This window comes from Polypterus senegalus, chromosome 8, assembly GCF_016835505.1.
Source record: "Polypterus senegalus isolate Bchr_013 chromosome 8, ASM1683550v1, whole genome shotgun sequence".
Classification (NCBI taxonomy): domain Eukaryota; kingdom Metazoa; phylum Chordata; class Cladistia; order Polypteriformes; family Polypteridae; genus Polypterus; species Polypterus senegalus.
The window spans coordinates 170,726,967-170,747,708 of record NC_053161.1 but is presented as its reverse complement, the minus strand read 5'-3'; the positions used below and the strand labels follow the sequence as shown (position 1 = coordinate 170,747,708).

At 39.6% G+C, this 20,742-nt stretch overlaps 1 protein-coding gene across 3 annotated transcripts in view; it reads right to left on the bottom strand.

Moving 5' to 3' along the window:
* LOC120533387 (NACHT, LRR and PYD domains-containing protein 3-like) overlaps window positions 1-17,280 on the bottom strand; it is a 55,238-nt gene extending 37,958 nt beyond the window's left edge. For 2 of the 3 annotated variants that reach the window (XM_039760232.1, XM_039760235.1), the window contains exons 1-2: window positions 17,203-17,280; window positions 7,624-7,792 (exon numbers count right to left, since the gene is read on the bottom strand). In XM_039760232.1, coding sequence (XP_039616166.1) covers window positions 7,624-7,714 — 91 coding nt within the window. In that variant the 5' untranslated portion in view covers window positions 7,715-7,792; window positions 17,203-17,280. Of the gene's footprint in view, window positions 1-1,594; window positions 1,758-7,623; window positions 7,793-17,202 lie in introns of those variants that run through there. The other variant, XM_039760234.1, reaches the window with a different exon arrangement.
* Between the last annotated feature and the right edge of the window lie 3,462 nt (window positions 17,281-20,742).

Genomic DNA, 20,742 nt, shown 5'->3' with positions numbered 1-20,742 from the left:
ATTGCAGAGTTGCAGACAGGAATATAAACCTGAGCATCATCAGCATAGCAGTGAAAAGAAATGTTAAATTTCCTAAAAAGCTCCAATAAGATGAAGGTATATAGAGATTAAAATAAGACCCAAAATGGATCCCTGAGGAACACCATATTTAAGAGGGGCAGTAGACGAAAAAGAGGAATTTAAAGTCACTGAAAAGTGTCTACCAATTAGATATGACCTGAACCAATTAAGAGCAGCCCCTTTAAGCCCAACAAGATGTTTAAGCCACATCAGCAATATCTCATGGTCAATAGTGTCAAAGGCAGCGGACAGGTAAAGGAGGAGAAGGACTGCCGTGTCACCTGAGTTATCATTAAATACTTTAAGGAGGGCCATCTCAATACCATGACAGCACTCCTGGTGTTAAGCAACTCCTGAACCAGAGACCACGTCAGAAGCGTCTTACCTGTGGTAAGGAGAAAACTGACTTGACTGTTAACAGCTCAGTGGTCCAAAGTCCTCTTTTCAGATGAAAGTAAATTTTGCACCTCATTTGGAAATCAAGGTCACAGAGTCTGGAGGAGTAGTGGAGAGGCACAGAATTCAAGTTGATGAGGTCCAGTGTGACGTTTCCACTGTCAGTGATGATTTGGGCAACCATGTCATCTGCTGATGTTGGTTCACTATGTTTTATCAAGTCCAAATGCAGCACACGTTTTAGAGCACTTCATGCTTCCCTCTGCTTACAAGCTTTATAGAGATGCTGATTTCATTTTCCAGCAGGACTTGGCACCTGCACATACTGCTAAAAGTCCCAAAACCTGGTTTAATGACCGTGACCGTGGTATCACTGTGCTTGATTGGCCAGCAAAATCACCTGACCTAAACCCCATAGAAATTCTATCAAGAGGAATATGAGAGACAGCAGAGCCAACAATGCAGATGAGCTGAAGGCTACGATCAAAGCATCCTGGGCTTCCATAACACCTCAGCAGTGACACAGGCTGATCGCCTCCATGCCACGGCGCATTGATGCAGTCATTAATGCCAAAGGAGCCCTGACCAAGTAGTCAGTGCATACATGGACAGACTTTTCAGTAAGCCAACATTATTTTTTTTTTCTTGGTCTTATGTAATATTCTAATTTTCTGAGATACTGAATTTTGAGTTTTCATTACCTGTATCATAATCAGCAAAATGAAAAGAAATAAATGCTTGAAATACTGTATATCACTCTGTGTGTAATGAATATATAGAATATATGAGTTTCACTTTTTGAATTGAATTAATGAAATAAATTAATGTTTTGATGATATTCTTATCTCTTGAGATGCACCTGTATGGTGACTTCTTGTTGTAAACAGATTCCTGTGTGGGACTGGAAAAAAAACACAAAAAACAAAAAACCTGAACTGTTTTATTACTCAGATATTAGGCTTTGAAATATTATTAGATTTTTAAACTTGGTAATACTGTACTGTTTAAATAAAAAAAAAAAATAAGTGTGCAGCTTGAGATGCATTTCATCAGAAGTAAATAAATATTAACTTTGCAAAGTATAATGGATGACACATGTGGACTGACATCTTGACCGGGATTGAACAAGGATCCTTACCCAGCCAGGAGGCCAGTGCAAAGGAAGGACCAGGAGAGATAAGCACTGCTGAACATTTTCTTCCCCACTACACCAGATGGAAGTATCCCTGGATTAGGATTCCCACACAGTCACCTGCAGGACATGCTGGTGTAGCTGTAAGTTTGAAGTCTGCCACTGTGATCTGTGAAGTTAATTCCAAACACATGATATTATTAGACCATAAAGGTGAAAATCATGCAAGTCATCTGACAAAGAGAAGCTGCCAGGGAGCAAGCGACAGGCGGGGTATTTGAAAGTGCTGATGTTCCCTGTCTGATGATCAATATACGTATGGCCGGGGCCACTGTCCACAGAAACAAAAAATGATAATAGCAGGTGGAAAAGCTGCTGCGTTGATCTGAGAAGAGCAATACTCAGATGGCAGCTGCCATATCTGTCAAAGTTCATTGAAACTTGAGTATGTAAAATGGGGAGAAGCCATACAGAAGCCATCCAAATGCTGCCTACACTCTGACAGACCAGACTTCTATTCATAAGCTTTCCCCACTGAAGAACTAGGTGATGATTGTACTGTTCCAATGGCTTCCCTTCAACCTGGATATGTATGCATAAATAGTTATATTACATTGTATGTTGGGAGTGGAAGCTACATTTTGAAAGCGCATTACATATGCATACTGTATATCTCTTTTTGTACCATATTTCTCTTGTCTGATTTTTTCCAGATGCGTATAAGTCTCTAGTATAACCTGCATTCAATAAAAGAATACAATCCCAGGGAGCAAACGCCCCCTTCTTGGAAAGAGCTGGGATCTGTAGTCCTAAGCGGCAGATCTGTTGGGTTCTGTGGACGCCACCAGGGGGAGCTGCTGGGATTCATGATCCCTACTTTCAGGGAGTTCTGCTTAACCCAGAAGTGCTTCATATGTCCAAGCACTGGAAGTACTCCCAGGTCATCGATTAAAAAAGCTGCTCGATCTTAGAGAGTTGAGTCAAAGTTGGTTGACAGAGGACGAAGCTTGCCTGGAGGAGTGGAAGGTGAAGGAAATAATTTGTAGTGAGATTTACAAAGCTTTTGTAAGGAATGTCATGAAAATAAAGCATTTCATTACATCCAGACTTGTGTCTGTGCAATTTTGTCTGAGGTTTGGGGTGCTGCAACACCCCCTAGTAGTCACAAAAGACATAAATATTTTAATCTTTTTCAATGGGTTGGTAGGTATAAAAAATAAATAGTGTGGGCACGTTTTCTATATTATCGTTTCTTGTGACTGAAGACAGAGAGATATTAATTAAAGTTAGTAAAAAATCTTTTATTAATACACACCAGGCAAGGGAAAGATGACAGAGAAGCACAGTCCTAGGACACCTGCCCTTCATCTGCCTTGAGGGGTCGGTATCCCAAATCTTTTATAGGGCCTTTGTCTTATGACTTTGGTTGCACAAGAATTTCAAACCGTTACATCTTACAACATTTTGCTTGGATCAGCATTTACCACATCCTTTAAGTTCATCAGTTGGTCACTTGTGGTTTTTTGTTCGTTAGGAGAAACAAGAAGTTTGCACTTGCACTATAAAGACAGGTTCTGCGTGGCTCTATCATGTATACCAGATTGATCAAACTGATCAAACTATTTATTATTTTTCCACATTAGTTTTTGTTATACCATCTGGGAAGGTAAAGTCTAATGTGGAATTCAGAGGAAGGTCAGGTCAGATCTATGCAGTGTTTTCTTGTAAAAATTGAATGAAATATGTTAAATACACAGACCATATTGAAGAGACAGATGGAAGATTGAATTGCTGCCAAAATATATCATATAGCATGAGAATATATCATTTTTCTATTACTTTTATTTAACATTTCAACTTTAAATTTCTGTGCCTTCATAAATACACTTTAATGTTAATTTGGTCTAGACCAGGGGTCCTTAATCCCAGTCCTGGAGAGCCGCAGTGGCTGCAGGTTTTTGTTCTGACCTGGTTGCTTAATTAGAAAGCAATTCTTGCCAATAAAGCACTAACAAGCTATGAAATTAAATTAACTCTGCTATGTCAGGTCATTCTCATATCCTAGATTTTCTTTCCCTTTCTATCATGCAAATGATTTGAAGGCTAAAATGGACGAGTAATTCTCAGTCCTTCACTTTTTTCTCTTCATTTTTCTTCCAAGTATTTAATTAAACCCAATAGTGCAGATAAATACACACAGGTGTAAATGTAAATAAGCTAAATGGAGAAATGCTGCTCTCTCTTGTCATTTGCATGTTATTGATAATAAGGAGCAAATAAAATAGCTGTTTAAGACAAAATTAAGCAATAAGGGCTCAAAATCACTAAAGTGATGCAGAAGTGTTAATTTAGCAATAAGTGCTTTTTATTAAGCAACTGGGTTGGAGCAAAAACTGCAGCCACTGCGGCTCTCCAGGACCGTGATTGAGGACCCCTGGTCTAGACTCTTATATCTTTCAGGTTTCATAGTGTGACACTAGAGGGTGCTGTTGCTCCTCTAACCTAACAAACAGATGTCCAGGACACCAGGTAAAAGTACAGAAAGGTATTTTAATTCCTTTCCTTTCTGTAATAGTGCCTCTAAGCCCCACAGTCACCATACATAGGCAAGTAATAATAATCACAATAATAAGCATAATAACCACACGCAATTCTGTCCTCCACACCTTCCAGCAAGCTCCGTCTCCTACCTCCCAACTCCGGCTCACTTGCTGGGTTCACAGCAGTCCTTTATATAGTCCTTGACCTGGAAGTGCTTCTGTTCTTCTGTCCCCATGACTTGCCAGCATCTCCAGGTCAGATGGAAAATTTGCATTTTCTTCAGCCTGGAAGCACATGGGACTTCCCTCCCAATGACTTTGTAGTAGAGATTCCCAGGTCTCTCTGCAGTATCACCTGGTGGCACCCACAGTACCCATCAGGGCTGTGAAGCCAATCTCGAGATCCCATGGTGCCCTGCTATGCTCCAGGGAAGCTGCCATCTAGCGTCCTGGGAAAGGCATTGTCCCAAAGTAGCTTCCTTCCCCCATGCTTCCATTCTTTGGATGTTGCAGCCGGGTTGAGCTGCCGGCCATTCATCACAATAGGTTCAGGTGTGGGGGGGTGGAGTATCACATTAGGGATTTCATTGACGGGCTTAGCAATGTTAGGGACATTAAGTAAAAGGTCTGTAAGACAATGGCCTGCGACAGCTAACCAAACTTCTGAAAGCCTCAACACCAAGGGATAGGACCAGAGATCTGGAGCTGCATTGTAAACCTGAAGGGCTTTACGGTTACCACTTTCTCCACAATTCTCACTCCTTAGCCTTGGAAAGATAGCTGGATAACCTGGGTATCCCTCCAGGCCCAGATCCAGACAGTCTCATGAAGAAATTCTCAGATAACTCTACAGTTATGGAGTGTATTGATAAGGGGGCTGAGACAGAGGAGAGGAGTCAGGTAGAGAATTTTGGTTCTTGGTGCAAAGAGAATTGTCTGCATCTTAACATCAGCAAAACCATAGAACTGCTTATTGACTTTCACTTCACAAAAGAGCCTCTGTGTCCAGTCAGTATTCAAGGAGTCAATGTAGAGATGATCCACTACTGTAAGTACTTGGGGGTCCACATTAATGACAGGCTGGACTGATCTTGGAACATAGAGGAATGGAAGTAGAAAAGGCAGAGCAGGCTCTGTTTTCTTAGGAGACTGAATTCCTTTAATGTGGAAAGGGACATCCTTCACAGACCAGCATTCAGTCAAATTGGAAGGATTTAGAACTCACCATAACTGGCACAAACATTTGAGAGGTCAGAAATAAGGAGAAATCTGGGAAAACTGTGCAGGAACAAAGCTTCAGAGCCAGACGGAATCAGCACCATCACCAGCTCCATAAGGTCCTTAAGCACCTGTTCTCCCTGTCCCTGAATTTGCAGAAGTTCCTCCAGTAGTGGAAAGCATCCCGTTTGGTCCCAGTGCCAAAGAAAGGACATTCCAGAGATCCTAAGGACTTCAGACCAGTTGCTCTTACTTCCTACATTATGAAGATCTTTGAGAGGCCTTAAACAGCTATGACATCTGGTTTCAGAACATCTAGATCCTCTGCAGTTTGCCTATCAGACACATATAGGTGTGGAGGATGCTCTTATTTACATTCACCACAGAGACTACTCCCACTTGGACTAAACCAATGCTTTTAACACCATTCTGTCTCATCAACTGGGGAAAAAGCTCAAGACCTTCAACCTTGATGCCCCCAAAAACTCCAGGATCACGGACTACCTTACCAACAGATGGCAGTTTGTGAGGCTGAGAGACTGGTGGTGTGTAATACTGGAGCACCTCAGGGAACTGTCCTGTCTCCTTTTCCTGTTTACTCACCACACAACAGACTTCCAGCACAATACCAGCGCTTGGAGTCTACTGAAACATAGGCTGCATTAATGTAATCAGAATAAAAGTTTAATGTCACTGTGCTCTGTGCAAATATTTTAAATCTGTTTTTCTTTTCTTTCTACATGCACAGCTGAACCAGATTTAATACAAAAGGGCTCAGTATTTAGAACTGCTAGGCCAAGCATAGGATAAAATAGACAAAGACAAATGGGCAATGTGCACTGTTTCTGTGTGTTAAAGTCAGCATGAAACTTAATCCTCTCTTTTCCTTGTTTAGAATGGCATGATTTACCTAAGTAAGGGCCTGCACATGGAGAAAGAGTATAAAGCCTTGGAACATTGCCAGGCACACCTTTGAATCTGACGGATGGATGGAAGATAATGTCAGTCGATCCTGAAAATCCTTCCAGCACATGGGCTTGTCATGGCTTCCTCGTCTGTTTTGCCGCTTAAACCATCATTAAAGAAAGCTAAATTATTTTCTCTTATGTGATTTCTTACCACAGTATCACTAGGGGAGGGTTATCGCCTCGTTATAATATATCTGTTCAGGTTCAGGTACTTAAAATGAACTAGTGCCCTCTATCGGAAAACAATTAATAATGGAGATGAGCAAGAGTACAGGAAGGTTCTGAAGAACTTTGTCTTGTGGGGCAGGGACAAAACAACCTACATCCCAACATTAGCAAGACAAAAGAGCTGGTAGTGGACTTCAGGTATGCCAAGAAGACCCTGAGACTATTTACCATCCAGGGGAGGACGTGGAAGTAGTGCAGAGCTACAAGTACCTGGATGTCTACATAAACAACATACTGGACTGGTCTGACAACACGGTGGTGTTGGACAACAAGGACAAGAGCAGACTGGACTTCATAAAGAGATTCAGGTCCTTTGATGGATGCAGCAAGCTGCTGTAAATGTTCTACCAGTCCATGGTAGTGAGTGTAAGGGTTTACACTGCAGTCTCCTGGGGAAGCAACCTGACCTCAAAGGAAGCACAATGCCTGAACAAACTTATCAGGAAAGCCCGTGCCATCACGGGGAGAACCCTGGACACACTGGAAGCTGTTGTGGATGCCATCATGAAACATTCTCTCCATCTTCTCCAGGAGGCACTCTCTTGGAGCACTTTTAGCCACAGGGTCATTCCACCACAGTGTGCTAAGAAGCGTCTCTGGGGGTCTTTCTGCCCACTGCCATCAGACAAACTAGTACTTCCACCCAATGCACTCGTTACGTTTGTTGTGTTTTACTGGTTGACTGATTGATTTATTGATTTGCTGTATTAGCCGTCTTGTGAGTCTGTATTCTTATTTTCTATGTTTCTACTGCTGTATGCATTTGAATTTTCCCACAGGATTTATAAAATTCTAACTGAAACACCTTGGGAAGGCCCAGGGCAAATGGCGAGAACGTGGAAAATCCACCATGGCACACAGGTAGCCCTCTTTTTACAATTTCATAAAGGCTCTTATTTTTAATTAATTGGCATAGATTAAAATGACATGTCACCTCCTATAAATCTGCTTACTTAGCCATATGTCTTCCGACTCTCTCTTTGTTAGTTTATCAAAGTGACTGAATATTCATAAACCTATTTTCTGGTTTTGTTAGACCACCTCTCTAAATAACTGAATGATGTCTCAGAATTGTTCTTACCAGAAAGAGCTGCGACGTCTTCATCAGATCTTCTCATCTTAAAGTACGCCTGTCCAGACTTCTGTTGGGTCTTAGTGCTGTAGAAAGCCATTTGAAGGAGTCAAGATGATTACAGTGGCACTTGATGACCTTCTCAACAAAGCTTAGCTGACATCTAGATGGTTAACAACTGTGGAAATAAGACACAGATGACATTGATGTGAACAGTTCATCACAGTAAGACAATAAAAGGAGTTGAGTGGATGGTCAGTGGCTAAGAGAAGCCCACATTTGGACTCAGTTACCTATCTATCTGAGGACCTGAAAGGAGATGGTTTTCTTGTGATTGTCTAACTTTAAACTCATAACCACACAGCAGGAGTCACTGGAGTAAAATCTCAGTAGTCAGTATGGTGCTGGTGTCATGGCGATAGACAACCTCAACCAATTCAGGGACTTGTTTACAAGTGCAGCTGTAAGGAGATACAACTTTATAAATGGTGTCCAAATATGGATGTGACTATTTACTGAATATTTAAATGTGTGATGAGCTGCAGTCATTGTTAGAGTGATTATTTTAACACCCTAAAAATAAAGAAGGATAGACAAGTGCAAAGTTCAAGAGATGAAAGAATTATGGAGAAGAGCAAAGACAGAAAATTTGCCTACCCCTTGAAAAACCTTCATTTTTAAAGATTACAGAACAAATATTAGACCAACAGCATTGTACTCTGGTATTGCTAGAGTTTTTTGAATATCGTTTATTTCCTCAATTCAAGTTTGAATTTCTACCAACGTTGTATCTGACAAAAACATTCAATAGGGTTCATGCTCTCTAGATCCTGAATATGTTCTACCTTGTCAGACTGCATCGGCCTTTGCATTTATTCCCCAGGATGAACTGAAAAGCAAAGATTATATTGACTGAAGAATAGCAATTGTTGAGCTTAAGTATACTAGGGTGTTGTATTTTGTTATCCATTATGGATGTGGTGAGAAATTAAGTAAAATGACACCTTTTATTGGCTAACTAGAAAGATTAGAATATGCAAGCTTAAGAAATAATATTAGAATAAGCAAGCTTATGAAATAATATAGTTAGCCAATAAAAGATGTCAATTTGTTGAGCTTCAATCCGAATATATGTGCCGGCCATTGACTACAGCAATAGAAATGATAGAAATGCTACTTTGGGCTTAGTCAGCACATTACGATATGTGTGGCCATATGTGATTTAGTCACAATGAAGGGATTTCACATTGATGTCACACAGATCTTGGACATTGGCATTTCAGATCACTACTCTATTCTCTTTGACATAACAATATCTTTAAATAAAATCAAAGGAAGGAAGGTGTTTTTAAGAGACATCATTATATGGCGGCTGCCTCCACATTCTCTAACTAACAGCCAGAATTCTTTAATACATTAGAACTGCTATTGTTAAAAATTAAAACTAATACTGCATATTTTCTTAATCTTAACTTAATATTTTTTCAAAGTGACAAGCATGGCTTTTTTCACAGAATATAATGATTAGACAGTGTCACATACGTGTGCATGAGAGACAGCTTAAATAATACCATGCTAGAACAGAGGGTGGAGAGCTGCACTAACATTCTCTCTCCATCCTCTGCAGATTATCCTCAGGAAACCCCACTAGGTCCCAATGCCATTGATAATGTCACTTCCGGTACCTACACCATTGATGATGTCACTTCCAGTCTGAAGACACCACCCCCGGTATCACTGCTCCGGCTGATGTCACTTCCGGTCTCGACAACATCACTTCCGGTTCTGGTCCAGATGATGCCACTTCCAGTCATGGCCTTTAAAGCCACCATTTAACAAAACTCAAATCAGTTCTGTTTTGGAAATTGTACCAATCACAACTCAAGAAAAAAATACCCATTTTGCAGCCAAGGGTGGCTACCCCAAACCTGTGATGTTTCCTGTGTCTTATTGGCACAACAGTCATAAATCTATATACTCAGTCATTCATTATTTCCTGTTTAGTTAAAAAGCAGAAATTTGGTAAGATGGTACACCTAGGTCAATAATAATAATAATAATAATAATAAATAATAATACATTTTATTTATGTTCAAAGGTGCTTATTTATCCACTAAGAAAGGAGATTTTGAATTATCAATATTTAGGTGTACAACCTCTACAATAGAAAAACTAAATATCCCAAAATCTAAAAAATGCATTTACTGATCTGATTGAAATTATGTGATGTTACAGATAGCAAACAAATTAGCTGACCTGTGCTTTCTAAATGTTTGCTGTTAGTTGATCTTAATACTGTAGCAAGTAGGTTATCCTAAAGCACCTCATACAATGATGGCACAACACTGTGACTGTGAGAGAAATGAATCAATCTGGTGTCTGGGGTTTTCCATTTTATTCAAATAAAGGCCAGCAGCATGAGGGGTGGGAGTGGCCTGCAAAACTGCAGTGTCCAATAAGGTGGGTGTTTATGTGAAGAAGGGGAGGTGTCCTGGACAAAATACAGAGACAGGATGATATGTGGCATGGAAAGTGAGCTACAGTATGTGCTTTGGTGAAGCTCAAGTAAAATATGGTTAGCAAAGGTACCATAGAGCTTGGGACCAGATGTCAAGTGCTGTGGCTGTTAATGTAGGTGTTGCTTTGATAAGAGTGCCTGATAAGAGTTGACTGTCTCCTAAGCGCACGTGTGTGACAAGTAGCATTCTGTGATTTAGACTCAGACTCACTTTGATAATTAAAAGTTGCCTTGTAACCCACTTCACAGCTCTTTTAAGACCTCTTTTAAATAAGGGGATGAACATGTCACTTGACACAACATCTAAAATTTAACCCAAACGTCACAATACATGAAATCCCATGCAGCACAGACCTCCTCCCCAGTCCTGGACAATTGTATGTAGCATATTCAAGAGTGAGGAGATCCATAATATTAGACCCAAGTAAAAAATAAATAAATAAATAAATAAATAAACTACAAATATTAATTACACAAAAGTACTTGCTAGCTGTGCCCACGAAAGTCAAAGAAACCATTATGGAGCTGAAAAACAAGAATCAAACCACTGGAAACATCAGCAAAACCTTAGCATGACCGAAATCAACTGTCTGGGATATCATGAAGAAGAAGGAACACACTGGTGAGCTCATTAATCGCAAAGGGATTGGCAGGCCAAGGAAAACCTCCACTGCTGATGACAAAAAAATCATCACTAGGGTAAAGAAAAAGCCTCAAACGCCTGTGCGGCTTATCAGAAACAGTCTCCAGGAAGCATATGTGGATGTGTTAGAAATGACTATCAGTAGAAGGCTTCATGAACAGAAACACAGAGGCCACATTGCGAGATGAAAACCACAAAAACACGATGTCCAGATTACAAATTGTGATAAAAGACTTTAAAGGTCTTTTGGACAGACTAGACAAAGATGAACCTGATCAGAGTGTAGGCAAGAGCAGATGTGGAGACGAAAAGGAAATACCCAAGATCCAAAGCAGACCACCTCATCTGTTAAACATGGTGCAGTGGGTGTTATGGCATGAGCAAGTATGGCTGCCACAGGTACTAGCACACTTCTCTTTATTGATGATGGACCTACTGATGGCAGTGAATTCTGAGGTGAAGACAAACATCTGGGTCCTCATGTATAACGCTGTGCATAGAACTCGCACTATAACATGGCGTAAGCACAAAAGCCGAAATGTGCTTACGCACAGAAAAATCCAGATGCAGGAATCTGTGCGTACTCCAACTTCCACGTTCTTCTGCTACATAAATCCCAATCAGCGTGAAAACTAACACTCGTGCACGCGCTTCATGTAACGCCCCAAATCCTCCCAGAATTACGCCTCTTTGATTATGCAAATGAATATAAATCGCCCATAAGCTCAGCCTTCTGTGAAAAGACAATGGGAAAAGCATGGGGAAAATATAAGAATTTCAGTGAATACCAAGTGGAGGCAAAGGAAAAACATATTTGTTCAAATAAACCGTGGTATAATCAACAAAAGGCTGTTGATCGAGTGACATAGCGTGTTGGAGAATCTTGAAAGCTCACGTTCACAAAATCGCACAGTGCTGGAAATAAAAAAGAAGTCACATATCAAAGTCGCCGTGGAAAGCCAAGTTGTAAGCCCACTGTCTGAGTGTCATATGAAAGCTTATTAGGGTACAGAGAAAAAAAGGCACACAGTGGGGAAAATTTCAACTTCAATCTCGACATTTCCACTTTAATCACGTAGTTTATTTTGTCATTAAAGTAGAAAATCACAAACTTCATCTTAAAATTGTTTAATTAACCAGTTTCTCAAATCACATCGTAATTAAAGTAGCACGTTAAATGCTTTGTTTTGTATTTGATCTTCTATGTGCTCTATGTGTGTGAATCACTACTTACTTCTTAAACCGGCTCTCTTCTCTTCCATTACATTCATGATATTACAGCTCTCTGAATAACTAAAATACTGAGATGTATAAATGATATAATTTTTATGATGATAGGAGTTAAAGCACGTTATTAATCATGAGTTTCACAGCGCAGTGATTGTGTGCGACCTTCGATGAAATAATTTATTGCAGCAGTACTCAGGGGCGGCTCTAAGCTTGTGGTGGCACTGGGCAGAGGAAGAATCGGTGGCTCCTTCGCCCGCCAATGTCAGTAAGGTAGCTTATGCACGGTGGATGGCCACGTCCATTGCAGACACTGCATAGCCGCCTCGTGCTCATGACACAAGCATTTAACTTTTGCCGAAATTTGTCGCTGCATTTTTAGCTGTGTTGTTATTTTCTCTTTCTGTTTTATATTCAATATATATTGGCGTAGCCGTCACTGCAGTCAGTGCTTTTCTTTCCCCAAATACCCAATCACCACACAATCAGCTCTGTAATAGAAGTTAAGCCATCTGTAAGCTTAGCACCGATTCTTCAAAACGTTTAAGGAACATTGAAATATCTTTGTAGTACATGTTTAATTATTCTATCCTTCACGACACTCCCAGTGAAGAATATAGATTATTTAAATGAAGTTAAAGTTTTATCTGTATAATATAATAAACATATTTTGCTGCATTTCACCTTAAAAATTATATCATCATCATATGTAAATACGCGCTTTATAAAGTGGCTCAGGTTGTGCGATATTATAACTGTAGTGTAAGTTTACAGTGGGGTGATTGTACTTATAAGTACAAACAGTTCTACAAGGTGCAATTGATTGAGTGCGTTTATAGTTCTTGGGATGAAACTGTTTCTGAACCGCGAGGTCAGGAAAGGCTTTGAAACGTTTTGCCGTGGCTGAGGCAGCGTGTCCATAAAATTGTATACTGATAATTCTCTTTCCGATCAGCTGCTGCTGTGATTCACACTCAGATACAGTGATACTCTGAGTGGTGCAGTGAGAGTAATATGGAAAAAGATGATCCGCTGTGGCAACTCCTAACGGGAGGAGCTGAAAGAAGAAGAAGAAGAAGGCGAAGAAGAAGAAGGAGAAGAAGAAGGAGTAGAAGAAGAAGAAGAAGAAGAAGAAGAAGAAGAATGTGCAGTGAGAGTAACAATGCGAAAGCATTTATGGAATATGGAATACTATGGCTATTCCCTGGACAAATAAATTGTTACAAGTTAATTACAATCAGATGCATTACACTAATAAACAATATGCGGTTAGTTTCAGTGTACTGTATTTATAAAGCTGCGTCAGGAAAATAAGGTGTAACCACACAGGAACAGTAGCATTGCTTTGACGCTGGGTGCCGCCAGTCTGCAAAACCGAGCGGAGAACTTGCGTACGACAAGGTATGAGGTACCGTGGAAAAGTGCGTGGCTTTACGCCAAGTGTAAGTTTTATACATCGCGATTTGAATGTGGAAAAGTTCTTACGCAACATTTCTGTGCGTACGCACCGTTTATACATGAGGCCCATGATCTGTTCAAGAGCCAGTAAAGGCCTTCTTCCTACAACAGGATACTGAGCCAGACACACTGCTAAGGCAACACATAAGTTTATCAAAGATATAAAAATGGCCAAGCCAGTCAGCCGATTTGACATATATTTATATTTCAATTTAAATCTAATTGAGTAGGCCTTCCATATACTGAAGAGAAAACTTAAGGGGAAAGCCCCCAAAACAAACAGGAGCTGAAGATGGATGCATGAGAGGCTTGGCAGTGCATCACCAGAGAAGACCCTCAGCACCTGACGATGTCTATGAATCGCAGACTTCAAGCAATCATTGCATGTGAGGGACATGTGACAAAGTCCTAAATATGACAACGGCTTTAACAGACCTGCCATTGCTGTGTCCCAAACATTATGGCATGTGAAAATGAGGGGACCATGATGAAAAAGTGTTTCCGTGTGTGAAGTGTGACCGAAGTGTGACCGAAATGTATGCAAAGACCCTTAAATGAAAGTCAGCAATTGTGTCTGAGTGATTTGATTTGTTTATTAAACTGTGCAGCAGATGAGCAAATCAAGGAAAAAAATGGGTCTTTCTCCCAAACATTATGGAGGGCACTGTATACATGAAAATTTAGAATGTGGGACATCTTAGCTATTAACTAAACAAACAGGCTTGATGGACAGAATGGTCTCCTCTCATTTATCATATTTCTTTCATTTTTATATAAATATTGCTGCTTTTGTTGCTGAGCTTCTTTGATTCCCAGAGACTAATACAAGACTCTGAAAGTCACCTCCAGCCTCTCCACTCCACTACCCAACTAGAATTTCAAGTTTAAATATCTAGGGGTAAACATCACAAGTAAACATTAAGCTTAATATCAACAAAATTTTGCTGTCTGTATGGAAAAACATAAGCAAGACTTGCAAAATTGTTACCCCTTCTTTTCAATTTAGCTGGAAGAATTAACGCTGTTAAGATGAATATCCTTCCTAAGCTTCTTCTTCTATTTTAAAACATTTCAATATACATCAATAGATCATTTTAAGAGGTTGGATTCAACTATAACTTCATTTCGTTGGAATTCAAAACATCCACGTATACAGAAGTCGACCCTACAAAAACCTAAGGCAGAAGGTGGCATGGCTCTACCTAACTTTCAGTTTTATTAATGGGCAGCAAATTAACAAGCTATAAAAACCTGGACATGGGCACAAATAGATGAACATACACAGGCTTGGTCCACAATAGAAATAAAATCCTGCAGTACTTCTTAATATTCCTTGCTTTGCACCCCAATAAATACAAGTTATCGCCAATATACTGACAATCCAATTGTGCTTCACTCACTCAGAATATGGAACCAATGTAGGAAGCAATTTAAGACAGAGAATCTTTTATCTGTGGCACATCTGAACGAGAACCACCTCTCAAACGTACACAGTTTTTAATGTCTGGAAATGATTTGGGATTAAATTAGATCTGTACATAGACAATGTCTTTGCATCCTATGAACAATTACACTCCAAATTTAACTTTCCAGCGACACATTTCTTTAACTACCACCAAATTAGAAACTTTGTTAAACAGAACCTGTCCAATTTTTCCTCACCTCCTATCTACTTCCATTCTGGAAAAAATATTGATCAGTCTTGGGGACTCACATCATTTCTGCAATATATAAAGCCATTTTACAGTCCCTCCCTTTCAAAGATCCAAGAGGACAATGGGAAAAGGATCTCTCTCTCAACATCTCAGAAAAGGAGTGGAAGGTACCAATGCAGAGAATTCACTCAAGCTCCATATGTGCAAAGCATACAATTATTCAACTCAAAATTATATATCAAGCACATCTGTCTCACCTAAAATTGTCCAAAATCTTTCCAGGGTGAGATCCAACCTGCGAACCCTGCAGTCAAGTTCCAGCCTCACTGGGTCACATGTTTTGGGCCTGCACCAAATTAACATCATCTTGGAGCAAAATCTTTAAACGCTGTTCAGACAGCCTTGGTGTCACAATCCCTCCTAATCCACAAACAGCTGTGCTTGGTGGGCTCACAGATGGGCTTAAAGTGGTGAAGGACAAACAAACTGTGATTGTCTTTACTACACTATTGGCACGTCGACTTATTTTGCTCAACTGGAAGAATCCTAACTCTCCTCTCTTAAGTCAGTGGGTAACTGATGTTTTATATTATCTGAAACTGGAAAAAATCTAATTCTCACTTTGAGGATCTGTGCAGAACTTTTTCAAAACCTGACAGGATCTAATCAATAACATTTTAGAATAAGCTTTTAAAATAAAGAAGTGAATTTTCATTCCTTTTTTATTCTATTTATTTATTTTATTGATTTTTCCTACTATTAAAGCTTTACTCTTTTGGCCCGGCTCTCTTTCTCAGGGGTGGAGGTTGATTTATTTTGAACCTTGTTTTATAAAACTTGACTTACCTGTATGGAATGTCAAAAGCAACAACAAAAAAAAAAAGAATATCATGAGCTACTCTGACGGGTATTTAAGCTCCTTTCAATTCTTGTCTAGCTCTAGCTAACTTTTTATTTCCGGGTCACTTCATGCTGACATGAAGTTACAGTGTGTGATTATGGCTGCCCATGTTCTAATGCCACGCTTAATCGAACATTACCCGCGTATCCTCATTACACAACTCATTTTAAACTAGTGTTGACTATTTTTAAATACTTTCTATATAATAGAGTCATTCCCATGCTCAACATGTTTCACAAATATCCAAAAGGGCACAAGAGGGAAAAAAAGCAAAGAATAAATCACATAAATAAAGCAGGATACCAAACATTAAACACCAAATAGTAGACAAATACATGAAAGACAATATTATGAATTAGAAAAAGAAACAATAAATAGGGGGAAAAATACAAAAATACAAATGCTAGAATAAAACATTGAAGAAAGAACACAATTTTTCTCATTTCCATGTAGGGACTTCCACACGCATGTGCGCCTAGGGAAAAGCTTAAGGGCTAAAGTGATTGCAATTACTTGTCGCTCCAAAGTTTATGGCCAGAAGTTCGGACATATTGAAAACAATTCAATTTGGAGCTCACATCTGAAGACATTTTTCATCATTATTGGTTTTCTTTTTTCTTTTGAATTTCCGCATTCTGATTATATGGAGTCACCCAACTCTTTATCATGGTCTATCTACTCTCTAACAGGATATGCATGTGAAAGTTAAAGTTACTTGTCATACAAGTCTTCATTTTTATCTTGAAGGACAACGGCCACCCCATGGCTCTTCTTTTGATGAGATCTAACAAATCCAGCCTGGCAACTGCTCTGCCCTAACCTGAACTAACTAAACACACCTGAGCGGAGTTGGCTAATTCAGGTATGCAAACCACTGAAATGTATAAAGATTTCAGACACTTACTACCAGACAGTTGTAGTGCATTACCACCGTTGAACGTTGCGATAAGTGATGTTAGCAACAGATAGTTAATAAAGCAGTGAGCACTTGTCACATTATGTGAAACAGAGCTGAGACAACATGGCACACTCGACCCAAAGTCTCTATTTCTGACATTTACTTACATCTCTTGCAGTAGAGACCTCATTTCAAATTCCAACAGCACATCTGTGCACATACGTGCCACTAAGGAAGCACCCACAACTTAAAGAAATTCCAGAAAAAGAGTTGAAAGACTGGACTTACAGCCGTGAAGCAGCAGCAGCAGCAGCAGGAGAAGACCCCTTGACTCTGACAGGCGTCGTCAGTTGTGAGGCCGCATCTGAGATTCCATCAGGACTCGGCTTGTCAGTCGGCTCTCAGGCTGCTCTTCTACATTCCAACAAACTGAAAACAGGAAGTGCAGTTTTGGGTTTAAAAAAATAAGCCGGAATGTTGTCTGGTGAGTCCTCTTCAGTCCCTAAAGGTGCCATTTTTACCACCCACTGCCCCTTTCTCACAGGCCTAGTAGAGATACAGTTATAGGAGGGACATTTGTAAGTCTCTTTGGATCAACAGTGACAACAGAGTGAAGTGACAGGGGTCATTCAATTAAGATTCACCCAATTAAAAAAAAACAGTGCTGCATTATTATTTTTATTTTTGTATGGCTGAGTGTTGGCCAAAATTAATAAAAATAAAGTTCTTTTCCCCTGCTCTCCAGGAACTTGCTTCAAAGATATCAAAGATGAGGGCCATCATTATTTTTACTACTTAAGAAGCCTTTGACAGATGTCTATAATTTCTGGAACCAATGAAGATATCTTAATAACTAAAAAAAGTTGTTTTTTTTTTCTCAGCATTAAAGCAACACTCATGCTTTTTTGCTATATACTGTAGCCTTTTAAAAATTGATGATCAGGTATCGATTTTCACATACCTTCTGATTTTGTACCTGATGAATAACACAAAGTTCTTACTCATACCGTAGAGGCCTTGTTACATTTACAACAATAACAAATATGAAATCCTGATAATGGTTACTTCTTCATGGGTCCCCACCCCTCCAAATTTGACCAGGAGGATTGTAAACGTTTATGTGTGATTCCATATCTGTTGTCCAGCCAAAGGTTAAGAACATAAGAAATTTGACAAACGAGATGAGACCATTCAGTCCATCAAGCCCATTTCATTATCTAATAGCTAAGCTGTCACAATACCTCATACAGCTTTTTCTTTAAGGTTCTCAAGGTTTTTTGCTACACTTACTGTACATGTCCATCCATCCATTATCTAACCCGCTATATCCTAACTACAGGGTCATGGGGGTCTGCTGGAGCCAATCCCAGCCAAAACGGGGCACAAGGCAGGAAACAAACCCCGGGCAGGGCGCCAGCCCACCGTACTGTACATGTCTCGGTAATTTATTCCAGGGTTCCACAACTCTTTATGCAAAGAAGTTCTTCTTGGCTTCAGCTTTAAATGGACTTCCCCATCATTTCCTTTGGTATCGGAAGCTGTGCAGAGGTGAGGCACCAGGACCAGGACCAGGACTTAAGGACATGTTCTAATGTGACAGGTTTAGGGAATTAAATCGCTTTAGTCTCAGGCTGAGGAGGCTACATGGAGATATAATGAAGGTCTTCAAAATCTGTAAAGGCATTGAAGACAACAGTGAAAATTAAGGGGAAGTATAGGTAATCTGGATGCCAGGAAGTTCTTTTTGAGGAAAAAAAAGTTGTAAAAATCTGGAGAAAAACCAGAGAGCCATGTAGTTGAAGCAGAAAGCTTGACAACCTTTATGATGTCTTCAGGTCAAATCTGACCCAGTTTTGTCTTTGAAATCAATAGAAGCACTGTAAATTTAATTTGTTCAGCATAAAGCTTTGTGACTTTTTTACATTTTCCCTAATTAACAAACAGTAAAAACAATACAAACTAATAAATTGTCATTAATCATTCCTTCCATTAATTTACACGTGGTGCACATTAAGCCCACTGGCCTACACTTACTGGTGCAGGGCACCTTCACACTGAGCATCATCACAAGGCAATCTACAAATCAAGCAGGACCACAATGCCAGTCATATGATTGACTGACTTTCATTCCACCTAACCCTTACACAGAATGCTCTACCACAATGCCATATGATCACAAGTCTTCACTCAACCAGCCAATACAGATACTGCTTACTTCACGACTGAGTTGCGTTCATACAACTAGGTTGTTAAATGAATTGGTCAATAAGTGAAGAGCCACCACTTACCAATATTGCCTCTTTCACTTTATCTTTATCTTTCAAGATCATCAAAATGGTTGAATGTGCCAGCTCCAAGTCATGTGCTATCACTTCAGCTTTCTTACCAGCTTCATAGTCATTTATTACTGTTAACGTTGATATGATAATAACAACATAACGCAAGATCAATGCCACGGGGGATGATTAGTTGGCCAGCTAAAGCTAACTGTAGAGTTTAGGAATGTGAAAGTGGTCAACTAGTATCTGCCTTAGAGTTTATGATGCTTGACGCTGAGACACTGCCCTGCTGTTTCCACAACCAAAGTTCCCATACAACATATAATACTGACTGGTCAGAGAGACTCCATGATTAATACATGCTTTAATTCATTTCATCATGAAAATTATATCAAGTATACATATTCTGTGTCCTGTCGGTGTAAGAGAAAGCCCGTTTAAGAAGCACATAGTGATTCATACACGTAGACTACATAGAAGAATACATAGAATATGAAGCATTTAACGTTCTACTTTAGTCACGATTTGAGAAACTCTAGTAAATTAAACTTCTATTTTAAGGTGAAGTTTATGACATTCTTCTTTAATAACAAAATAAACTATGAGATTAAAGTGGATATTTAGACCATTTTTTTTCTCTGTGTCCCTATTTTTTTTTCTTTTCTTTGTACCCTAATACACTTCCGTAGGACACTCAAACGGTGGGCTATGACTCGCCTTTTCACTGCCAATTTGATATCTGACCACTTCTTTTTTCTTTCGGTTAGTGTGCGACTTTCTGAACTTTTCTCCGTCACTTTGTATCACTCGATGAACTTCCTTTTGTTGCTTAAATCACTGCTTAAGCCAACAAATAGTTTGTTTTTCCTTGCCTCCACTTCACATTCACTGAAATTCTTTTCTTCACATGTTTTTGCCATTGTCTTTTAACCAAACACTGAACAAAAGATGATATTTATATTGATTTGCATATTAAAATATGCAAAATTATTGGATGAGTTGGGGTGGGATGGCAGACACGTGCACATTCATTACTTTTCACGTTGACCAGGGTTTATGGAGCTGGAGTTTGTGGAAGTTGGCTTGTGCACAGTTTTGTGCAGCTGAATTGTTTTGTCCGTACGCACATTTACACTTTTGTCTGTATGTTTCTTTGTGAATTCTTCTATTCATGAGGCCCCTGGTCTTTTTGTCCATAAAGATATTCAGCTTTCTCAACATAGATGAGATAGATGGCCATCATGTCTCATTCAAGGCTGCTGACCTTCGAAATCCAATTCTTTTCTCAGTTCTAATGTGTCTCGGCTTTTCCTCTGCTTAATTATAAGATGCTTGCTTTCTCCATTCATTAACTCCCTATGTTCTAGCTTGACTCTCCTCTTCTTTCCCCATTTCTTCTTGTCCTCTGTCGCTCCCATCTCTCTGACCATATTTCTAACTGTTGCTCTTCTTCTTGCACCCGTGTTTGTTTCTTCTCCTCTCTCACACTCTCAGTCTGTTCACACTCTTTCTCTTGTCCAAGTGTCCTGAAGAAGCCCACCCTTAAGCT